The 15,692-nt window shown below is 70.0% G+C and overlaps 2 protein-coding genes across 7 annotated transcripts; both read right to left on the bottom strand.

Annotated features, from left to right (window-relative positions):
* Positions 1-1,485: 1,485 nt before the first annotated feature.
* DHH (desert hedgehog signaling molecule) lies at positions 1,486-8,569 on the bottom strand. 4 transcript variants are annotated; one of them, XR_005566373.1, is made up of 8 exons: positions 7,462-8,569; positions 5,693-5,954; positions 4,501-5,090; positions 2,553-2,624; positions 2,244-2,311; positions 2,074-2,156; positions 1,924-1,980; positions 1,566-1,576 (listed from the first exon to the last, which is right to left on the bottom strand). XR_005566373.1 is itself a non-coding variant. In XM_039389104.1 (7 exons), exons 1-7 carry the CDS (start codon positions 7,771-7,773, stop codon positions 1,573-1,575), a joined length of 1,365 nt encoding a protein of 454 aa, XP_039245038.1. In that variant the 5' UTR covers positions 7,774-8,569; the 3' UTR covers positions 1,486-1,572. The 4 variants fall into 4 exon arrangements, 2 of the variants coding, with proteins under 2 accessions (XP_039245038.1, XP_039245037.1); XR_005566372.1 differs by lacking the exon at positions 1,566-1,576 and adding an exon at positions 1,714-1,737; XM_039389104.1 differs by lacking the exon at positions 2,074-2,156 and having other exon boundaries at positions 1,486-1,576.
* A 1,180-nt stretch (positions 8,570-9,749) lies between these two features.
* LMBR1L (limb development membrane protein 1 like) lies at positions 9,750-15,401 on the bottom strand. Of its 3 annotated transcripts, none has more exons than XM_027727324.2 (17): positions 15,308-15,401; positions 13,731-13,815; positions 13,416-13,452; positions 13,126-13,265; positions 12,923-13,026; positions 12,727-12,853; positions 12,540-12,608; positions 12,246-12,310; positions 12,029-12,104; positions 11,836-11,919; positions 11,544-11,620; positions 11,384-11,461; positions 11,219-11,295; positions 11,024-11,114; positions 10,731-10,797; positions 10,480-10,641; positions 9,750-10,392 (listed from the first exon to the last, which is right to left on the bottom strand). In XM_027727324.2, exons 1-17 carry the CDS (start codon positions 15,377-15,379, stop codon positions 10,334-10,336), a joined length of 1,470 nt encoding a protein of 489 aa, XP_027583125.1. In that variant the 5' UTR covers positions 15,380-15,401; the 3' UTR covers positions 9,750-10,333. The 3 variants fall into 3 exon arrangements, with proteins under 3 accessions (XP_027583125.1, XP_027583126.1, XP_027583127.1); XM_027727325.2 differs by having other exon boundaries at positions 11,219-11,292; XM_027727326.2 differs by lacking the exon at positions 15,308-15,401 and adding an exon at positions 13,952-13,992.
* Between the last annotated feature and the right edge of the window lie 291 nt (positions 15,402-15,692).

Raw genomic sequence — 15,692 nt, 5'->3', positions numbered from 1 at the left:
GGGTGTGACGGCGCGCGCGCGGCCGCAGCGCACGCTGCCGGGAGGGGGGGGCGGGGGGAGATCCCTCCGCCGCGCTTTAACCCCGGCGGCGCCGGCGGCGCACGTGGGCACCGGGGGGCGGGGCCAAGGCGGCCGGGCCACGCCCCCTCCTCCCGGCACCGGCACCGGGGAGGGCTCCGGGATCGGGGAGGCCACGAGGGCGGACGGAGAGAGGACTCCGGGACTGACAGCGGGGAGGCCACGAGGCGGGGACGGAGGCAGCTCTCCGGGACCGGCGGTCCCAGGATCCCCGGAGCAGCCACCGGCACCAGGGCCGGGGCCTCCCGGTGTCTCCGGTAGCAGCAGTTTTGCCCTGTCTCAAGGTCCCCTGTAGAAGCCGCCGGGAGAGGGATCCCCGGAGCAGCTGCTATGTCCGATCCTGGTCCCCTCCTCACGGCCACCGCGCGCTGCTGCTGAGCCACGGCCCCCCCGGTGCCCACGGTCCCGCCCGGTACCGGGCAGTCACGGTCACGCACACCAGGACACCCACACGCACCCCTCTCGACCCCGTGGACCCCAAACCCTGGGCAGGACACGGGCCGGTGCCCCCCATGCAAGGGCACATCAGCCCCCCTCGGTCACAGCAGGGACCCTCACTCACCCTGGGACCCCCCAGGAGCCCAAACCCCCAGGCCCAGAGATCTGAGGGGGCTACCCAGGGGGTGCAGCCCCCCACTAGCCCCCAGGCTGCATCACCCCAGCCCCAACACCCCAACACTGACTGTGGGGGCAGAGAGCACCCCCCCCCTGCACCCCACTTCCCTCCCCACCAGCTCCTGCTCCTCTCTACCACCATAGCTGGGTAATTAGCAGTAATTAGCCCGACTAGGTGGAGATAAGCCACGCGGGGGAACCACAGCCAGGCCCCCCCAACTCACCCAGCCCAAGCTGCAGATCTCGGGGGAGAGAAATGGGGGGAACGGGGGCTGCAGAGCCCCCCCCGGGTCCCGGTGATGGCTCTGGGGTGCTCAGGCCCATGGTGGGGGGCTCAGCCCCACAGCACACCCAGGGTTGGAAGGCACCCCAACGCTGGGGTGTTGGGGGGAGCCCCACGTGCTGCCTCATCCCCCCCCCCCGCCTGGAACAGCCCCCCCAGTCCAGGGGTTCACAGACAAAACAACGTTTAATTGTTCCAGCCCTGACTCCCACCGGTCCGGCACAGCCGGGAACAACACCCGCATTCAGCCCTGGCTCCCGGGGCAGGAGCAGCCCCGACGTGTCCTTGGGCGTGTGGGGGGACAGCAGCCACGGGCCGGGGGGCTCCTGGCTGGGACAGGACCCCCACCCCGCTCCCAGCCCCCCGTGAGCTCCACAGCCCGTGCCAAGTGAGAGGTCCCAAATCGCAGTGGGACCGTGTGGCCCCCCCAAAGCCACCGCCAAGGTCTGGGTGAAGGTCCTGGGGGGGGGTCCTGCCCCATCCAGGGGGTCGTGCCCCATCCTGGGGGTGTCACATCAGGCAGCAGCTGGTGGATCTGCTGTAGGAACTGTCCACCCGGTCGACCTCCTCGATGATCTTCATGAAGATCCCCTGGGTCACCTGGGGACGAGGGAACATCAGCCCCAGCCCCGCCAGGACACCGTTCCCACCCCGGGGGGGTGTCCATCCGCCCCACCTGGCTCTCCTTGGCCAAGGACTCGAGGAAAAAGGCCCCCCACGACCCCGCCAACTCCTTCCCTTCCTCTGTCCTCACTTCCCGGCTGGAGACACAGCAGAGGACGGGCAGGATGGGCCACTGGGGGGACGTGGGACCCCCAGAGCCCCCCTTACCTCTGCAGGGCCAGGTCTGCCTTGTTCCCCACCAGCACCACGGGCATGCTGCAGGCATGGGGAGGGCGAGGGCCCTGCCCCCCTGGCCCCCCCTCCCCACGAGGGACAGCACCTACCGAGTCCTCCCCCGGCTCTTGTACAGCTTGTCGTGGAGGGTCTTCACCACCTGGAAGCTGTGGGGGCAAGGGGACCTCCAGACACTTCCCTCCAGCTTGGGGGTCCCCCCCCTCCCAGGGGACCCATCCCCAGCCCCGGGGGTCCCTCACCTCCGCAGGGAGGTCACCGAGTACACCAGGATGTGGCCGTGGATGCCAATGATGAAGGAGTGGGGCAGGATGGTGTATTCATCCTGGGTGATAGCAGGGGTTGCTGGGGGGACAGGGGGGGCAACAGCCCCTCACCACCCCCAAACCCCCCTGACCTGCCCCAGCGTTACCTGCCCGGCCGTGTCCACCAGCTGCAGCTGGAACTCGTCCTTGCCCACCACCAGCACCTTGTTGTAGGCTGCGGGGGTGGCACCAGCTTAGGGGAGCTGCCTGGCACCCCTGCACCACGCCCCAGGGCTCAGATCCACTTCTACCCCACTCCAGGGCCGTCTCAGCCCCCCCAACACAAGGTTTTGGGGCACAACCCCCTCCAGAAGTGGGGACACGTCTGTCCTCGTCACCCGTGGCCCCACAGGGGCAGCAGGAAGGGGGACCCCGGGCGGGCAGCCCCCCGCACCCCCCCCACGCGTGGGACTTACTGCTCTCCACCGTGGGCTCGTAGCACTCCACGAACTTCCCCTCCACGAACTGGTGGGCCAGGGAGGTTTTACCTGGGGGGGGGGGGAAACAACAGGGCTGGGGGGTCCCGGCATCACCGCGGGGCAGGGGACGCAGCCGGACCGAGGGACAGGAACTCCCCCCCGGGGGCTCGAGGGCACACGAGGGGACGGAGGGTCTCAAAGGGGGGGTGACTAAGCTGGGCACGGTCCCACAGCCCCCATTTGGGGAGGGGACCCCTTGGTGCTGAGCCCCCCGGCACAGCCCCTCCTCCCCGTGCGCGGTAACCCCCAGTGTGGGCAGCCCCGCTCCCCGGAGGGCAGGACCCCCGATGCCGAGCCCCCCGCACTGACCCACGGCGCGGGGGGGGCCGAGGACGAGCCCTTCGCGGTGCCGGAGCGGCGGCGCGGGCGGGCGCGACAAACGGCGCGATAAAACCCGCCCGCCGCGCCGGGAGGGGGCGGAGCCGCCGCCACTACACCGGCGGCCGCACGTGACCACAACACGGCCCCGCTCCCATTGGCCGAACCGCGGCGGAGGGGGCGGGGCCAGCCTGCGGCGCAGGCGCGGTGCCCGCCGGGGTTCCATTCATGAAAACGGAGGGAACGGCCGCGGCCACGTGGTGACCGCGCACCTGAGCGGGGGGGGTGTGGGGGGGGGCTTAGTGACCCCTTCCTGTCCCCCCCAACTTGCTCCGGCCCGGGGACCCCCGGGAATGCCCTCATTCACATCCTGATCCCCGAGATCCCCAGCCCCAGGACCCTCAGTGCCCCAGCGATACTCCAGCTCCCCGGGATGTCCGACCCCAACCTCAGTGACCCCCAGCCCCCCTGAGGATACCCCTACCCCTCAGGATGCCTGACTTCAATCCTAAGGACCCCCAGGCCCCCGAGTGTCCAGCCCCTGGGGATACCCCAGCCACTCAGGATTCACAGCTCCAGCCCTAGGGACCCCCAGCCCCCTGGCATAGTCAACTCCAGCCACTCAGGATTCACAGCTCCAGCCCTAGGGACCCCCAGCCCCCTGGCATAGTCAACTCCAGCCCCTCTGGACCTCCAACCTAGGATTGTGCAGCCCCCACTTCCAGCCACAGCTCCACAGGGCCCGTAGAGTCTCTTTATTTCCCCGAACAATTAAATAGCAGTATTTCTTTTGGTTTTTAAACAGAAGTGGTTAAAAGCAGGCTACCCTCCTGCCCCACGGGGTGAGCCCCGCTGCCGGGGCAGGTGGGCATGGGGGACATTTATATTACCATTTATAAATAGAAAAATAAAACTCTCAAGCAGGGCGGGTTAGCAGTTAGCACAGTTAGAGCCAGGCCTGGCACGGGATGCCTGTGCCCACGGCAGGCACCTGGTCCAGCCACCCTGGGGACACTCTGGGTGCCAGGGACAGACCCAGAGCTGGGGGACGGGCAGGAACTGCTGCCAAGTGCTCGGTGTTGAGCTATTTTGCCACCACCCTCCTGGCTGGATTTGGCCCTGGGATGGGGTCTGGTGGTGCCTGACAGACACCAGCCCCGGCCCCAGCAGTGGTTAATAAAGCAATAAATACCAGGGGAGCACACGGGGGTCTGGGGCACAGGGACAGGGCTGGGTGGGGGTCCAGGACACAGGACAGGGCTGAGCCCGGTCCCTGCACCACCCCGTGACACCCCATCCCATGGATCCCACCCCTACCACCCCACACCCCGGGACAGCGCTGAGCCCAGAGACCCCCAACCTCCCCACTTGGCTGGGGGTGCCCCCTGTCCCTCCTCCCTGGGCCCAAGGGGTGCCCAGGGCCGGAGCCCCCTCGCTTCCAGTGCGCGGCATCACCTGCAGTGTGGTGACCGGGGGGGAACGGGGACCCCTAGAGCTGCAGGGCCTCGTGGCCCAGCACGCCCCCGGCCAGCCGGTAGAGCAGGCGGGAGTACCAGTGCATGCCCACCTCGGGCACCGTCCCGTTGCCCGCCTGGGCGCGGGCGGGCAGCAGCGAGAGGAGCCCGTGGAAGAGGCGCAGCGGGGCGAAGGCGCGGTGGGCCCAGCGGTGGCTCTCCAGGACGGCGTAGCAGGACGCCAGCACCCCGTTGACCAGCAGGGTCCCGTGGGAGGTGAGCGGGGCGAAGACCCCCACGCCGTCCTCCCGCGAGACCCTCAGCACCCGCGCGGGGCGCAGCCCCCGCCCGCCGGCCCCGTGGGCCAGCACGGCGTCGCCGGGGCGCACGCGGCGGGCGAAGACGGGCAGGAAGGCGGCGGAGCCGTTGGCGGCCCCGCGGGCGGCGAAGACCAGGTGGGACGGGGTGAGGAGCAGCCGGCGCGCCGGGCCGGCCGTCTCGATGGCCACGAAGGAGGCGCGCTGGCCCAGGTCCCGGTCGAGGAAGAGCAGCACCTCGGTGGGCACCAGGCGCCCGCCCGGCTCGGCGCCCAGCACCCAGTCGCCCCGGCGCAGGTCGGCCAGGCCCCGGCGCTCGCCGCTCTGCAGCGTCACGGTGGCGTGGCCGGGGAAGCAGCCGCCGGTGCGGATGGCCAGCGAGTTGTCTGCAAGGATGGAGAAAGGCGTGGGTGTCCCCCGCCGGCCACCTCCACCGGGCCACCACCTCCAGAGGGGAAACGGCTGCCCCCCGGTCCCCAAAGCACCCCCGGAACAAAGCTGGTATTTTCCGAAGCCCCCCCACCCCGGTTCCTGCGTGCTGTGGCTCCTGGGCGCTGCAGGGCCCCTTTGTCCGCCCCCGCACTGATGCCCTTTGTTCGGGGCTGGCACGGTGACATTTACGGCCACTTTCACTTTCTGTCGATTGTCACTTCTGGACCGGATGGGAACTGCTGGGGGCTGGGGGGGTGCAGGGCTGGGAACTGTAGGGGGTGGGGGGCTGCGTTGCTGTTCCTCTCACTGAGAGCTGAACCACGAGGGTGGCTCCATCTGGCCAAAATTCAGAGGGGAAAGTGTGGATTTTGCCAATCTGGTGGCCGGAAAGACCGGGGCGAGCTGGGCTGGGGCCAGACATCAACTGGAGCAGGGCTGCATCACACATGAATCTGGGAAGCCAAGATGGAGCAGAGGGGGCTGTGGGGCTGCAGGTTGGGATGTTTATGCAGATGGCAGCCCCCCCATCCCGGCGGCAGCCCCTTCCGTGTGGTACCTGCTTTGACAGAGACGTGGATGTGTGCCTTGGACTCGTAGTAGACCCAGTCGAAGCCGGCCTCCACGGCCAGACGGGCCAGCATGCCGTACTTGTGGCGGTCCCGGTCGGACGTGGTGATGTCCAGCGCCCGGCCCTCGTAGTGCAGCGAGTCGGGGAGGTGGTGCCCGTCCTCGTCCCAGCCCTCGGTCACCCGCAGCTTCACCCCCGGCCACATGTTCATCACCGCGATGGCCAGAGAGTTCACCCGCTCCTTGCAGCGCTGGGGGAGGGACACCGGCACCGGTGTCACCCCCGACACCTCCACAGCACTCAGCACCTCCACAGCACCCAGCACCTCCACAGCACCAACACCTCCACAGCACCCAGCACCTCCACAGCACCCAGCACCTCCACAGCACCCAGCACCCCCTCACAGGGACCGACAGAGAGGGACCCCACAGGGACAGGGAGACGCCAGGCCTTGGAGGGAGCCCAAAGGGGCCGCTGGTGGGGGCAGATGGGGTGTCCCCCCCGGGGCATAGAGAGGGTCATGGCCAAGCTGCCCCCCCCAGCCTGGGCGCAGGTTGAACGTTAACGTGCCCCGGGGTCCCGTGGTGGAGCTGGGGCAGCCGGGCAGAACGGGCAGGGGACCGGGACGGGGACCAGGACCTTCCCCAGTGTCACCTTCCCCGCGGCCACGGCCGTGACTGATTAACCCGGCGGGGGGGCTGTGGGGCAGAGCTGGGGGTGCAGCTGACCCTGAACCAGACCCGGGTCCGGGCTGAGGGGGACAGCGGGGGGGCCCGGTGGCTCCGGGATCCCTCTCCCCATCCGCAGCGACAGCACCGACACGGGATGCAGCGGCCGGAGCTGCCCCCGGTGCCCCCCCGCGGTCGGTGAGGTCACGGCGTCCCTCGGTGCCACGGTGCCCCCCCTCTCCCCCGTCCCACAAAGCGGCTCCCGGGAGCGCGGGGCCGCGGGGGCGGGAGCGCGAGGCGCGGGCCCGGGGCGGCCGGGCCGGGGGGGCAGGAATGCGCCCGGCCCGGCCCGGCCCGGCCCGGCCACAATAGGCGCCTTCCAGCCCGGCGCTGACCTCAGGCCCCGGGAATGCCGCCGCGGCCACAAAGGGCCCTTTCAGCCGCCCGCACCCCGGGCCGGCTCCGCGCCCGCGGCTCCGCCGGGCCCCGCCGCCCCGGCCCCGCCGCCTTCTCCGCCCCGGCTCGCGGGAGCTGCCGGCGCCGCATGGACCACTCGCAGCATCCCCCGTCGCCATGGCGACCGCGGAGCCGCCCCTCGCCATGGCAACCGTGAGCATCCCGACGGGGCGCGGCGCGTCCCGGGCTCCCGCCACCCCGGAGCCCCATCCGGGGAGACGGCTACCGAGGGTAGCTGGGGGAGAAGAGCCGCCGGTCCCCCGGGCCCGCGGTGCCGCCCCGTTAATCCCCGACGGTCCTGAATGCCCAACGCGGCGGGACCGCCCCGTCCCAGGGATCCGGTGCTGCCCCGCCGCCGCCAAGGGCCGGGGAAGGGAGCAGGGGACCGGGGAGAGGCACCGGGCGGCCCCGGAGGGGACCCTGCGCCCCGGGAGGCTCCGTACACCCAGGAAGGGTCGGTGCCACACGGGAGGCTCTGTGAGCCCCAGGGTGGTCGGTGCGCCCTGGGGGGGTCGGTGCCGGCCGGGGACGGTCCGTGCGCCCCTGCGAAGGTCGCTGTGCTCCCGCCCGCTCCCCCCGCCGCCCCCGCGCCCCCGGGGAGCGAGGCCGGGCCGGGCCGGGCGCAGCCCCCACCTCGGTCATGAGCCGATCCGCCCCCGTGTTCTCCTCGTCCTTGAAGATGATGTCGGGGTTGTAGTTGGGCACCAGGTCCCTGAAGCGCTCCGAGCCCCGCAGCACTTTGCCCTCCGCCTTCCCGCTCGCCCCCAGCGTCTGCTCGGGCACGTTGGGCACGAACTGCTTGTAGAGCAGCGGCGAGAGCTGCCGCCGCCCCAGCCGCCGCCGCCCCACCGGGCCCCGGCCCGGGCCGCAGCCCAGCACCGGCGCGGCCAGCAGGCAGGCGGCGAGGCCGAGCAGGACGAGGGCGAGCGGCCTCCACCGGGGCATCCCGCCCGCCGGGCCCCGCTGCCTCCGCGGGCCCCGCTCAGTCGCCGGGGGCACGGGCGGCCGGGCCGGGCATGGTCCCGGTGTGGCGGCCCTGGGGCTTTTAGAGGGTCGCGGTGCCAGGGGCGGGTCGGCGCCGTTTCCTTCTCACACCCACGGTCCCGAGGTCGCTGCGGGATCCGCGGCCGCCCGGGACGACTGTTCCCCCCCCCGCGCCCTCCCGCCGGTGCCGCCACCCACTCGGAGCGCAGCGCCCGGGCACCGGGATGGCCCCCCCGCCAACGATTCCGTGCCCACGGGCCCGGCACCCCCTCGTCTGGCGCTGCACCTCGGTCCCGGGGTGTCCCCGCCACAGCCCGAGCCTCGGGAGAAGCCCTCGTACCGGGCACCGGCGCCGGACACCAATATTTCCCTCCGGGCACTGCCCCGGAACCGGCACCGGGCACCCGGCTCCTGGCGCTGCCCCGGGACCGGCACTGGGACCTGACCCCGCTCCCCGATCTCTCTCTCCCTTCCCGTCTGAATCCCACGCTCCAGTACCGGCTCCTCTCCCCACTCCCCACACTGCGCTCCGGTACCGTGACCCCCCCTTATCCCGGTCCTAACGCCGCGATTCTGGTCCTGGGACCTCTCCCCTCTCCTGTCACCGCCTGTCGGGACCGGGGACCCCCCCTCTCCCTGTCCCGATCCCTCTTCTCCCGCTGCCCCTGGCACCGAGGGCACTCGTTATCCTAACGCTGCGCCGCCGGCATCGGCACCTGCTCCGTCCCCTTGGCACAGCCCTGCTCCCGAGCTCCCTGGCGCTCCCCCGGTCCCCTCTGTCCGGTCCGACCCCCGGTCCCGGTCCCGGTCCCCACTCCTGGCCCAGTCCCCGGTACCGGCTGCCCTGGGTGCCGGTCGGCACCGTGCGCCGCCCGCAGCCGCCCCGGCCGGGCTGCCCCCACCGCGGCCGCTCGGCTCCGGCGCTGGGCAGCCCCGCCGGGCCCCGCCTCGGACCCGGCCCCCGGGAGCGGCGGCAGCGGCGGCCACATCCCCCGGGGCCGCCCCCGCCGGGCTGCCCTGCCCCGGCCCCTCCGCGCCCGGGGCACCCCGGCACCGGGACCGGGCTCCGGCGGGGATGGAGGCACCCCCGCGGCTGGGACCGGGCTGCTCCGGGGCTGCCACCGGGCTCCAACCGGCACACCGGCTCCTCCAGGAACGGGACACCCCCGGGACCGGGCTCCCCCCGGGGCTGGGGCCGTGTCCCCCCACCCAGCACCCCCAGAGCTCCCAGTGAAGCACCCAAGGGTGCCGGGGGCCTGGGCGAAGGCAGGAGGCAGCAGCGGGGCGGTGGAGCGTTGGGAGCGGGTCGAGGGGGTCCCGGCCCCCCCCGCGGTCCCCCCGCAGCCCCGGTGCCAGCCCGGGGTGACTGGGAGGGGAGCAGATTGCGGGGAAATCGCGGGCACCGATGGCCTCATTTCCTGCAATATAAACCAGGTTTCCTGCGCTTCCTGCTCGGCCCCAGCCGGGGGGGGGGCGAGGGGGGGCCAGGGCCCCCCACCCCTGCCTGGGGGGGTCGGCCTGGCTCGGCCCCAGCCGGGGCAGGATGGGTGGGGGGCCGGCTCTCAGGGCAGTTTCCGCTCTGGCTGCACGACCCCCCCATCCCAGGGGCTGGAGCTCACCCTGTGCCCCTCACTGGGGGCAGCTGAGACCCCCCCTGCCCGTACCCCGAAGCAGCCCAGAGCCCCCCAACACCCTCGGGATCCCTCAGCCCGGACAGCGGGCAGGGAGTTGTCCTCACCTGTGGCCCTGCCTGGAAAAACCTCGTTAACCCCAGCCAGGAAGAGGGTTAATTATGGCCCCCAGGGAAGGGGAGGGCAGCGCTGTGACCCCCCGGGCAGGGACACCCCGCCCCTGCCCCCCCCCCCCCGTACTCGGCCCTGCCCTTGGGGGGGAATAAAACCCCCAGATTCAGATATTTTTATATAAAAAAGAGACACTATTTATTGCTCCAAACAAGTTCTGTGGTAACAGAGAACTAACAGACTCATCACACCAAGCTGCCAGAGAGAGGGGCTTGTCCTCTGCACCCCAGGCCCCCCTATTAGGGACCCCAAAGGCCTCGGGGTGGGGGGGACACAACCAGTGCCCCCCTGCAGCCCCAGAGTGACACGGGGACGGGCTGTGGAGTGACGGTGGGCAGGGGACACGGGGCCGTCCCCGTAGTGTCAGAACAGTCCCTGGGGTGGGGGGGACATTTAAAACCCAACCAGGCCCGAGGGAACAGCCTGGAGGGGTGGGGGAGGGGGCCCAGCCACTCTCACACGAGGTATGTAAAGAGGATGGGGGGGCTGCAGCCAGCACAGCCTCGGGGACACCCCCGGGGGGGTGACAGGGACGGGGCTCAAGGCCAAGGCTCAGCAGCGCAACAGGCTGAGACAGAGCTCGGGGGGTGTCCCCCCTCCCGTGGGGTCTTGGTTGTCCCTGGGTGGCCCCAGTGTCCCTGAAGCACCAGGTGCCATCGGTGCCAGCTCTGTGGCTGGGGGGCCACCGTGGCTGGGGGGCCACGTCGCTGTCTCCAGCCTCAGCAGGACTTGACGAGGGGCCGGCGGCACGTCACGGGCAGCGGGAGCCTGTGCAGACCTGGGCAGAGGGAGAGTGTGAGAGCTGGAGGGGCACAGGGGACACCCCAGCACCCAGCCCCGTGTCCCCACAGCCCCTCATCCTCACCGAAGGCACGGATGAGCTCAGCCTGCACGGCCCAGGAGACCCTTTTGACCAGGCACAGCGTGGTGAGCCCCGCGAAGCCCATGTTGTAGAGGAAGACGATGTAAAAGTTCCCCAACCAGTTGAAGCGGCCAAAATCCCCCAGGAGGTCAAAACGGGTGATCCCTGCCCAGGGGTGTGGGACACCGGTCAGAGCACCCCAACCCTGGGGACACCCCCGTCCCGGGGTCACCCCGATCCCTCCAGGGGCTCACCCAGTGTCCTGGAGAATACGGGCAGTGCCGAGCTGAGCACCAGCAGGGAGACACAGTTCCCGATGATCTGAGGAGAGGAAGGAGGGTTTGGGGGGGGGGGCAGTGCTGCCTCAGGGACCCTCCCAGGCTGGGGAAGGGGCTCCTCAAATGCTGGAGAACCACCGAGGTCCTTCCCAGCACTGGGACGCTTTGTCCCCTCGCATGGGGACACCACGTGGTGCTCTGTGGGGACGGGGGGTCCTGCACATCAAGGGGAGCCCAGGAGCCCCCCAAGCCCAGCCCGGAGCTCCCACCTTGGTGAGGGGGGTGTCCTGCCGCTCCGGGAGCAGGCGGGTGAAGAGGGGGGAGCTGTAGAAGCCCACGACAGAGGAGACCATCAGGTAGCTGGGAGGGATGTTAAGGAGGAAAACAGGGTGGGATGGCCCTGGGGACAGTGTTGGGGACAAAAGGGACATCGCTGGGGACACAAGTGCCCGCTGGAAGGATACAAGATGAGGACGACCTGCAGGGCAGCTCCGAAGGAACCAAAGATGGAGAAGGAGACCTGGCCCAGGGACGCGTCCTGCTGAGAGAGGAGGGGCAGGCTGGGGGGAACAGTCCCCAGACCAGCGAGGGACACGACCCCACACTGCCCCATCCCCCTGCCCGGGTACCTGGATGCCCCGTGGCATCGCGGCATCGTCCAGCAGCAGCTCCAGGACGTGGAAGCAGACGATGAGCACAGAAATGCCCTGGGAGGAGCAGGGAGGGAGTGAGGGCAGTGGAGGGGACAGGGGCGACCCCCAGCTCCCCTGGGTGCCAAGGGCCACTCACCGTCAGCGCCAGGAGGCCCAGCATGGCCAGGGGGTAGCCCAGGTTCCTCTGCCAGGGCGACGCTCGGTGCCGCAGCTCTGGGGGGGATGTGCCCAGGTGAGAGGGGAGAAGAGCCCCCACCCCAGGGTGGGAGACTGAGGGGGCCCCAAGCTGCCAGGACAGGGGGTAACAGCCCCTACCCCATTTTCTATCCCACTCCCTCCATGGAGCACAGGCTGCCGGGGACCCAGTGCTCCCAGTGCCAAGCTGGGAGGAATCCAGGTATCCCGATCTTCCCCCCCAGGCTCCTCACCCAATTTCCGCCTCTTGCTCCGGATGGCAAAGAACTGCTCCTGCAGCAGCTCCATGTCCAGGTTCAGCCAGCAGGAAGCTTTGCCTGCCAGGGGGGACACACCGAGGGGCTCAGGGGGGCTGAATGCTCTCATGGTGGGGCACAGGGACCCTCAGTCCACCCTGTGCTCCCCCTTCCCGTGCCGGGCACCCACCAGAGCGGATCCTGCGGGATACAGCAGCTTCCTCAAACCTCGTGCAGCTCAACTGCTCGTCCAGGTCTTCCAGGAGCTGGGGATGGGTGAGGAGCCCGTGAGCAGCCAGTGAGGGGGCATGAATGGCTCCCCATGCCCAGGGTGAGAGACCAGGCAGCCCTGGGGACAGTCACACCCAGGCTGGGGCAGTGGGATCAGGGAGGGGACACCTCCTCACCCGGGGTTTCACCAGCAGCTTCCCCGTGACGGTGAACATGGTGGAGAGGCCGAAGGGGGTGCACACTGTGGTGGGAGGAGAGGCTGAACAGGGGGTGTCCCAGCATCCTACCCCTCCCAGCACCCCCAGAAGGGTCCTGGCTAGGGCGGGGGGCTCAGCCCTGCACAATGACCCCTCCAGACCCCATTTGCAGGGAGCACGCCCTTCTCCCAGCTGGGCACCCCCGGGGACCTGCACCCAGAGCAGGACGGGCCACTGGGGCCGGGGCACCTCGGGGGGCATCCAACGACTCACACAGCAGAAGCAGCACACCAAAGAGGGAGATGCAGGAGTAGAGGTAGGGCAGGTAATATTCCCAGAGGTCTGTGGAGATGGCAGGATCAGGCCGGTGGCACCAGGCACCCCTTGTCCCATTCAGTGCCAGGGCCTGATCCTGCCCCGCCGGAGCTGGGAGAGCCCTGGGCACCCCAGCAGCACCCACCATAGAGCGACTGGCGACTGGCAGCGTCGTTGCCCACGATGGCAGAGGCCACCCAGACCATGCCCAGCACCAGCAGCGTCAGCAGCAGCAGCACCACGGACGTCTCGTACACCCTGGCCATGATGCCCTGCGGGAGTGGGGTCAGTGTGGAGCCAGGGATGGGGGGCACAGGGGGGACATCCACGGGACCACCCACCTTCTTGGATCCTGCAAACCCCTCTGACTCGGTGAAGAAGTAGGCAAAGGGCATGAGGAACACGAGGGACAGGTTGGAGAAGAGGAAGATCAAGTTCCAGAGGCCTGGAGGAGGGAGAACAGCATGGGATGAGCACCCGGGGGGGGGGGTGAAGCCTGACCCACAGCCCTGGAGGCACTCACAGGGTCACCCTGTGCACCCACCGTGGACGAGGGACCCGCTGAGCCACTGGATGTAGTAGTTGTGGGGGAAGGAGAGCAGCACCTCGTTGCTGATGATGGAGAAGGGCAGGAGGAGGACGGCGCCCAGTGCCACGGCCAGGGTGAAGGTGCAGAGCCCCAGCCTGCCAGAGGGACGAGTGTCACCTCCGGGTCAGGGCCTCTGGGGGTGCCACAGCCCAGCTGTGCCACCCAGTGTCAGCAGCACCCACGGGACACGGTGTCCCAGCTGAGGAAGGGGCAGAGTTTCAGGGAAAGGACAGACAGGAACTTACGCAATCCTGTTGACAGCAGCATCCTCGTCATCGTGCACTGCGGGGACAAAACCCCAAACCGAGGGGCTGGGGGAGGCAGGGCTGCCTGGAGCATCACTCCCTACCCCCTCCCCAACCTCCCACTGCTCTGAACAGAAACCCCTCCAGGGAACTGGGCTCTGCTCTCCCCTGGGGCAGCTGGTGGGTGCCCTGCAGGGACTGGTGTCACGGAAACCCGGGCTGTGGCAGGACCAGAGAGGCTGAAAGTGAGGGAGAAACAACCCTGGGGAGGCTGAATGTGGCTGCCAAGGGCTGCCCAGCTCTGGTAGCTCCTACCTGCTGTGAAGTCCGTGTGCTTCTTGAAGTGGGTTATGATGAAGTGGCAGAGGATGTAGAGGCTGGCGAAGAGCAGGGCACAGATCTGCGGGCAGAGGAGCATGGGCAGTGCAGGCAGGCCCGGAGGGCAGCGCTCCTACCCCAGCTCCTACCCCGGGCGATGCCCCAGGGCCCATCTACTCCACCCTATTTGTTTTTCCACTCCTGGAAAAACACCCCACCTGTGTGCTCAGCCCCATCCGTGCCCGGGGGCTGCACCCGGGGCTCGCCCATAGGTGCCCTCAGACTGCCACAGCACCCAGGCCAGGGGGCTGAGGACCCACACAGCAGCTCGAGGTCAGCCTGTGCTGGCAGAGCTGGAGATGAGACCCCGTGGGACACCCCTGAAGCGCCTGATCCCGCAGCCCTCGCTCCGCTGGCACCGGCACCCGGCAGAGCCACGGGAACAGCCTTGACTGAGGCGGCAAGGCCGGCCGTGGAGTCCCTCCCGCCCCCGGAACGCCGAGGTCACGCCGGAGCAGATGATGTGCAGGGAACACGGCGACCTTTCATCCCACCGGGGACGCGGCAGGGCGGGGAAAGGTCACCCGAACCCTCCACCTTGGCACAGGAGGAGCCGAGGCACCTCCCTCCTGCCCGGCCTGGGGGGACTCGGTTGGCTGGGGGTCCCCAGGATCTGCCCCCAGAGCTGGCCCAGCCCTGGACACCCCAAAGGGCAGCGCCCAGCGGGTCCTTCTGCTCCTGCTTCCACCCAGCAAAGAGGCTCAGATCACAGGTCCCCTCCTGCCATGGTCTGTACCCCAAAGCACAATGCTCTGCCTGGCTGAGGGACCCCCAGCACCTCCTGCACGCAGGGAAGTCGGGCCGAGTGGGCTCCGCACTGGCCGTGCTGAGCAAGGGGCTCCTGGGTGAGATGTGGCTCCCCAGGATGGAGATCTGTGAGACCCAGGGCAGAGATGTTGGGCTGTGGCCACGAGGTCCTCCCTCTAGGCACTGAATTTGGCTGTGGCAAGATGGCCCTGGCACTACTGGTCACAGCCCCCCTGGTCACCCTGCACGCAGCATCCTGAGGATCCTTGGGAGATGCCAGGATCAGGACACCCAGGTCATCATCATCCCTGAGCCTGTGGCAGCAGGAACAGAGGAGCAGACCCAGCTGCCTCCCTCACCAGGGCCCAAGGGTTGGGGGGGCTCTGCAGGGCCCCTTCCCACTGACACTGAGCTGCTGGGGACAGGGACAGAGCCAGGAGCCTGGCACAGGGCTGGCCTGGCACAGCCCAGTACCCAGGACCCCAGCCGGGACTGCCGGGGCTGGCAGAGGGTTCAAGGGGGGGGCTCAGCAGGGCTCAGCCCCGGGACCCCGCTATCTGCGGGGCACACGCAGCCGCCGCGGCCCTGGCACCGATAAGGACCGGGCGTGGGGCACCTCCACAGCCGGGCCCCACAGCCGCCGCCGGGGATCTCACCCTCCCGCGGGGGGCTGCGAGCTCCCAGCCCCCTCCTCCCCACGTCTCCCCGCCACACCGGGCTCCTTCCCCCGCCCGCCGCCCCTCACCGCGATCCCCGGGGGCACTCACGATGCACTCGCGGACCCTCTCGTGGAAGAGCTGCTCCCGCACGGCCAGCGCGTCCTGCTCCAGAGGGGCCATACTGCGGCCAGCATGGCCGGGCCGGGCCAGCAGGGCCGGAACAGACGGTCCGGTGCCGCCGCTCCGGTGCCGCCGCTCCGGGACAGACCCTCCGGTGCCGCCGGGAAGCGCCGCTCGGAGCCCGCGGGGTCGGGCCCCGCCCCCTCGGCCCCGCCCCGCTACAATGTATCCGCTAGGCCGCAATGAACGGGCCCGGCCGGCCCCGCCCCCCGCCCCCCATTGGCTCCGGGCCCTGAATGAAGCGCCGCTCATTGGTGGGCGGGCGGTGCGCCGCGCGCTGATAGGCTGAGCGCCCGCTGGCCGCTCCCACGGG

The sequence above is a fragment of the Pipra filicauda genome, unplaced genomic scaffold (assembly GCF_003945595.2).
Source record: "Pipra filicauda isolate LSUMZ 115617 unplaced genomic scaffold, ASM394559v2 scaffold704_size142039_pilon, whole genome shotgun sequence".
Classification (NCBI taxonomy): domain Eukaryota; kingdom Metazoa; phylum Chordata; class Aves; order Passeriformes; family Pipridae; genus Pipra; species Pipra filicauda.
The sequence above is the reverse complement of the archived record's forward strand: the minus strand, read 5'-3'. Positions and strand labels throughout refer to the sequence as shown.

What these genes read in the sequence shown, in the direction of transcription:
- DHH (XM_039389103.1), bottom strand. Translation starts at nt 7,773, where the DNA reads ATGCCCCGGTGGAGGCCGCTCGCCCTCGTCCTGCTCGGCCTCGCCGCC. An exon ending in CGGATCGGCTCATGACCGAG is followed by an intron (nt 5,955 to 7,461) that starts GTGGGGGCTGCG and finishes TCCCTCCCCCAG; the next exon opens with CGCTGCAAGGAGCGGGTGAA. An exon ending in CCACGTCTCTGTCAAAGCAG is followed by an intron (nt 5,091 to 5,692) that starts GTACCACACGGA and finishes CCATCCTTGCAG; the next exon opens with ACAACTCGCTGGCCATCCGC.
- LMBR1L (XM_027727324.2), bottom strand. Translation starts at nt 15,379, where the DNA reads ATGGCCCCTCTGGAGCAGGACGCGCTGGCCGTGCGGGAGCAGCTCTTC. An exon ending in GGTTTGCAGGATCCAAGAAG is followed by an intron (nt 12,854 to 12,922) that starts GTGGGTGGTCCC and finishes CCACTCCCGCAG; the next exon opens with GGCATCATGGCCAGGGTGTA. An exon ending in CGTATTCTCCAGGACACTGG is followed by an intron (nt 10,642 to 10,730) that starts GTGAGCCCCTGG and finishes ACCCCTGGGCAG; the next exon opens with GGATCACCCGTTTTGACCTC.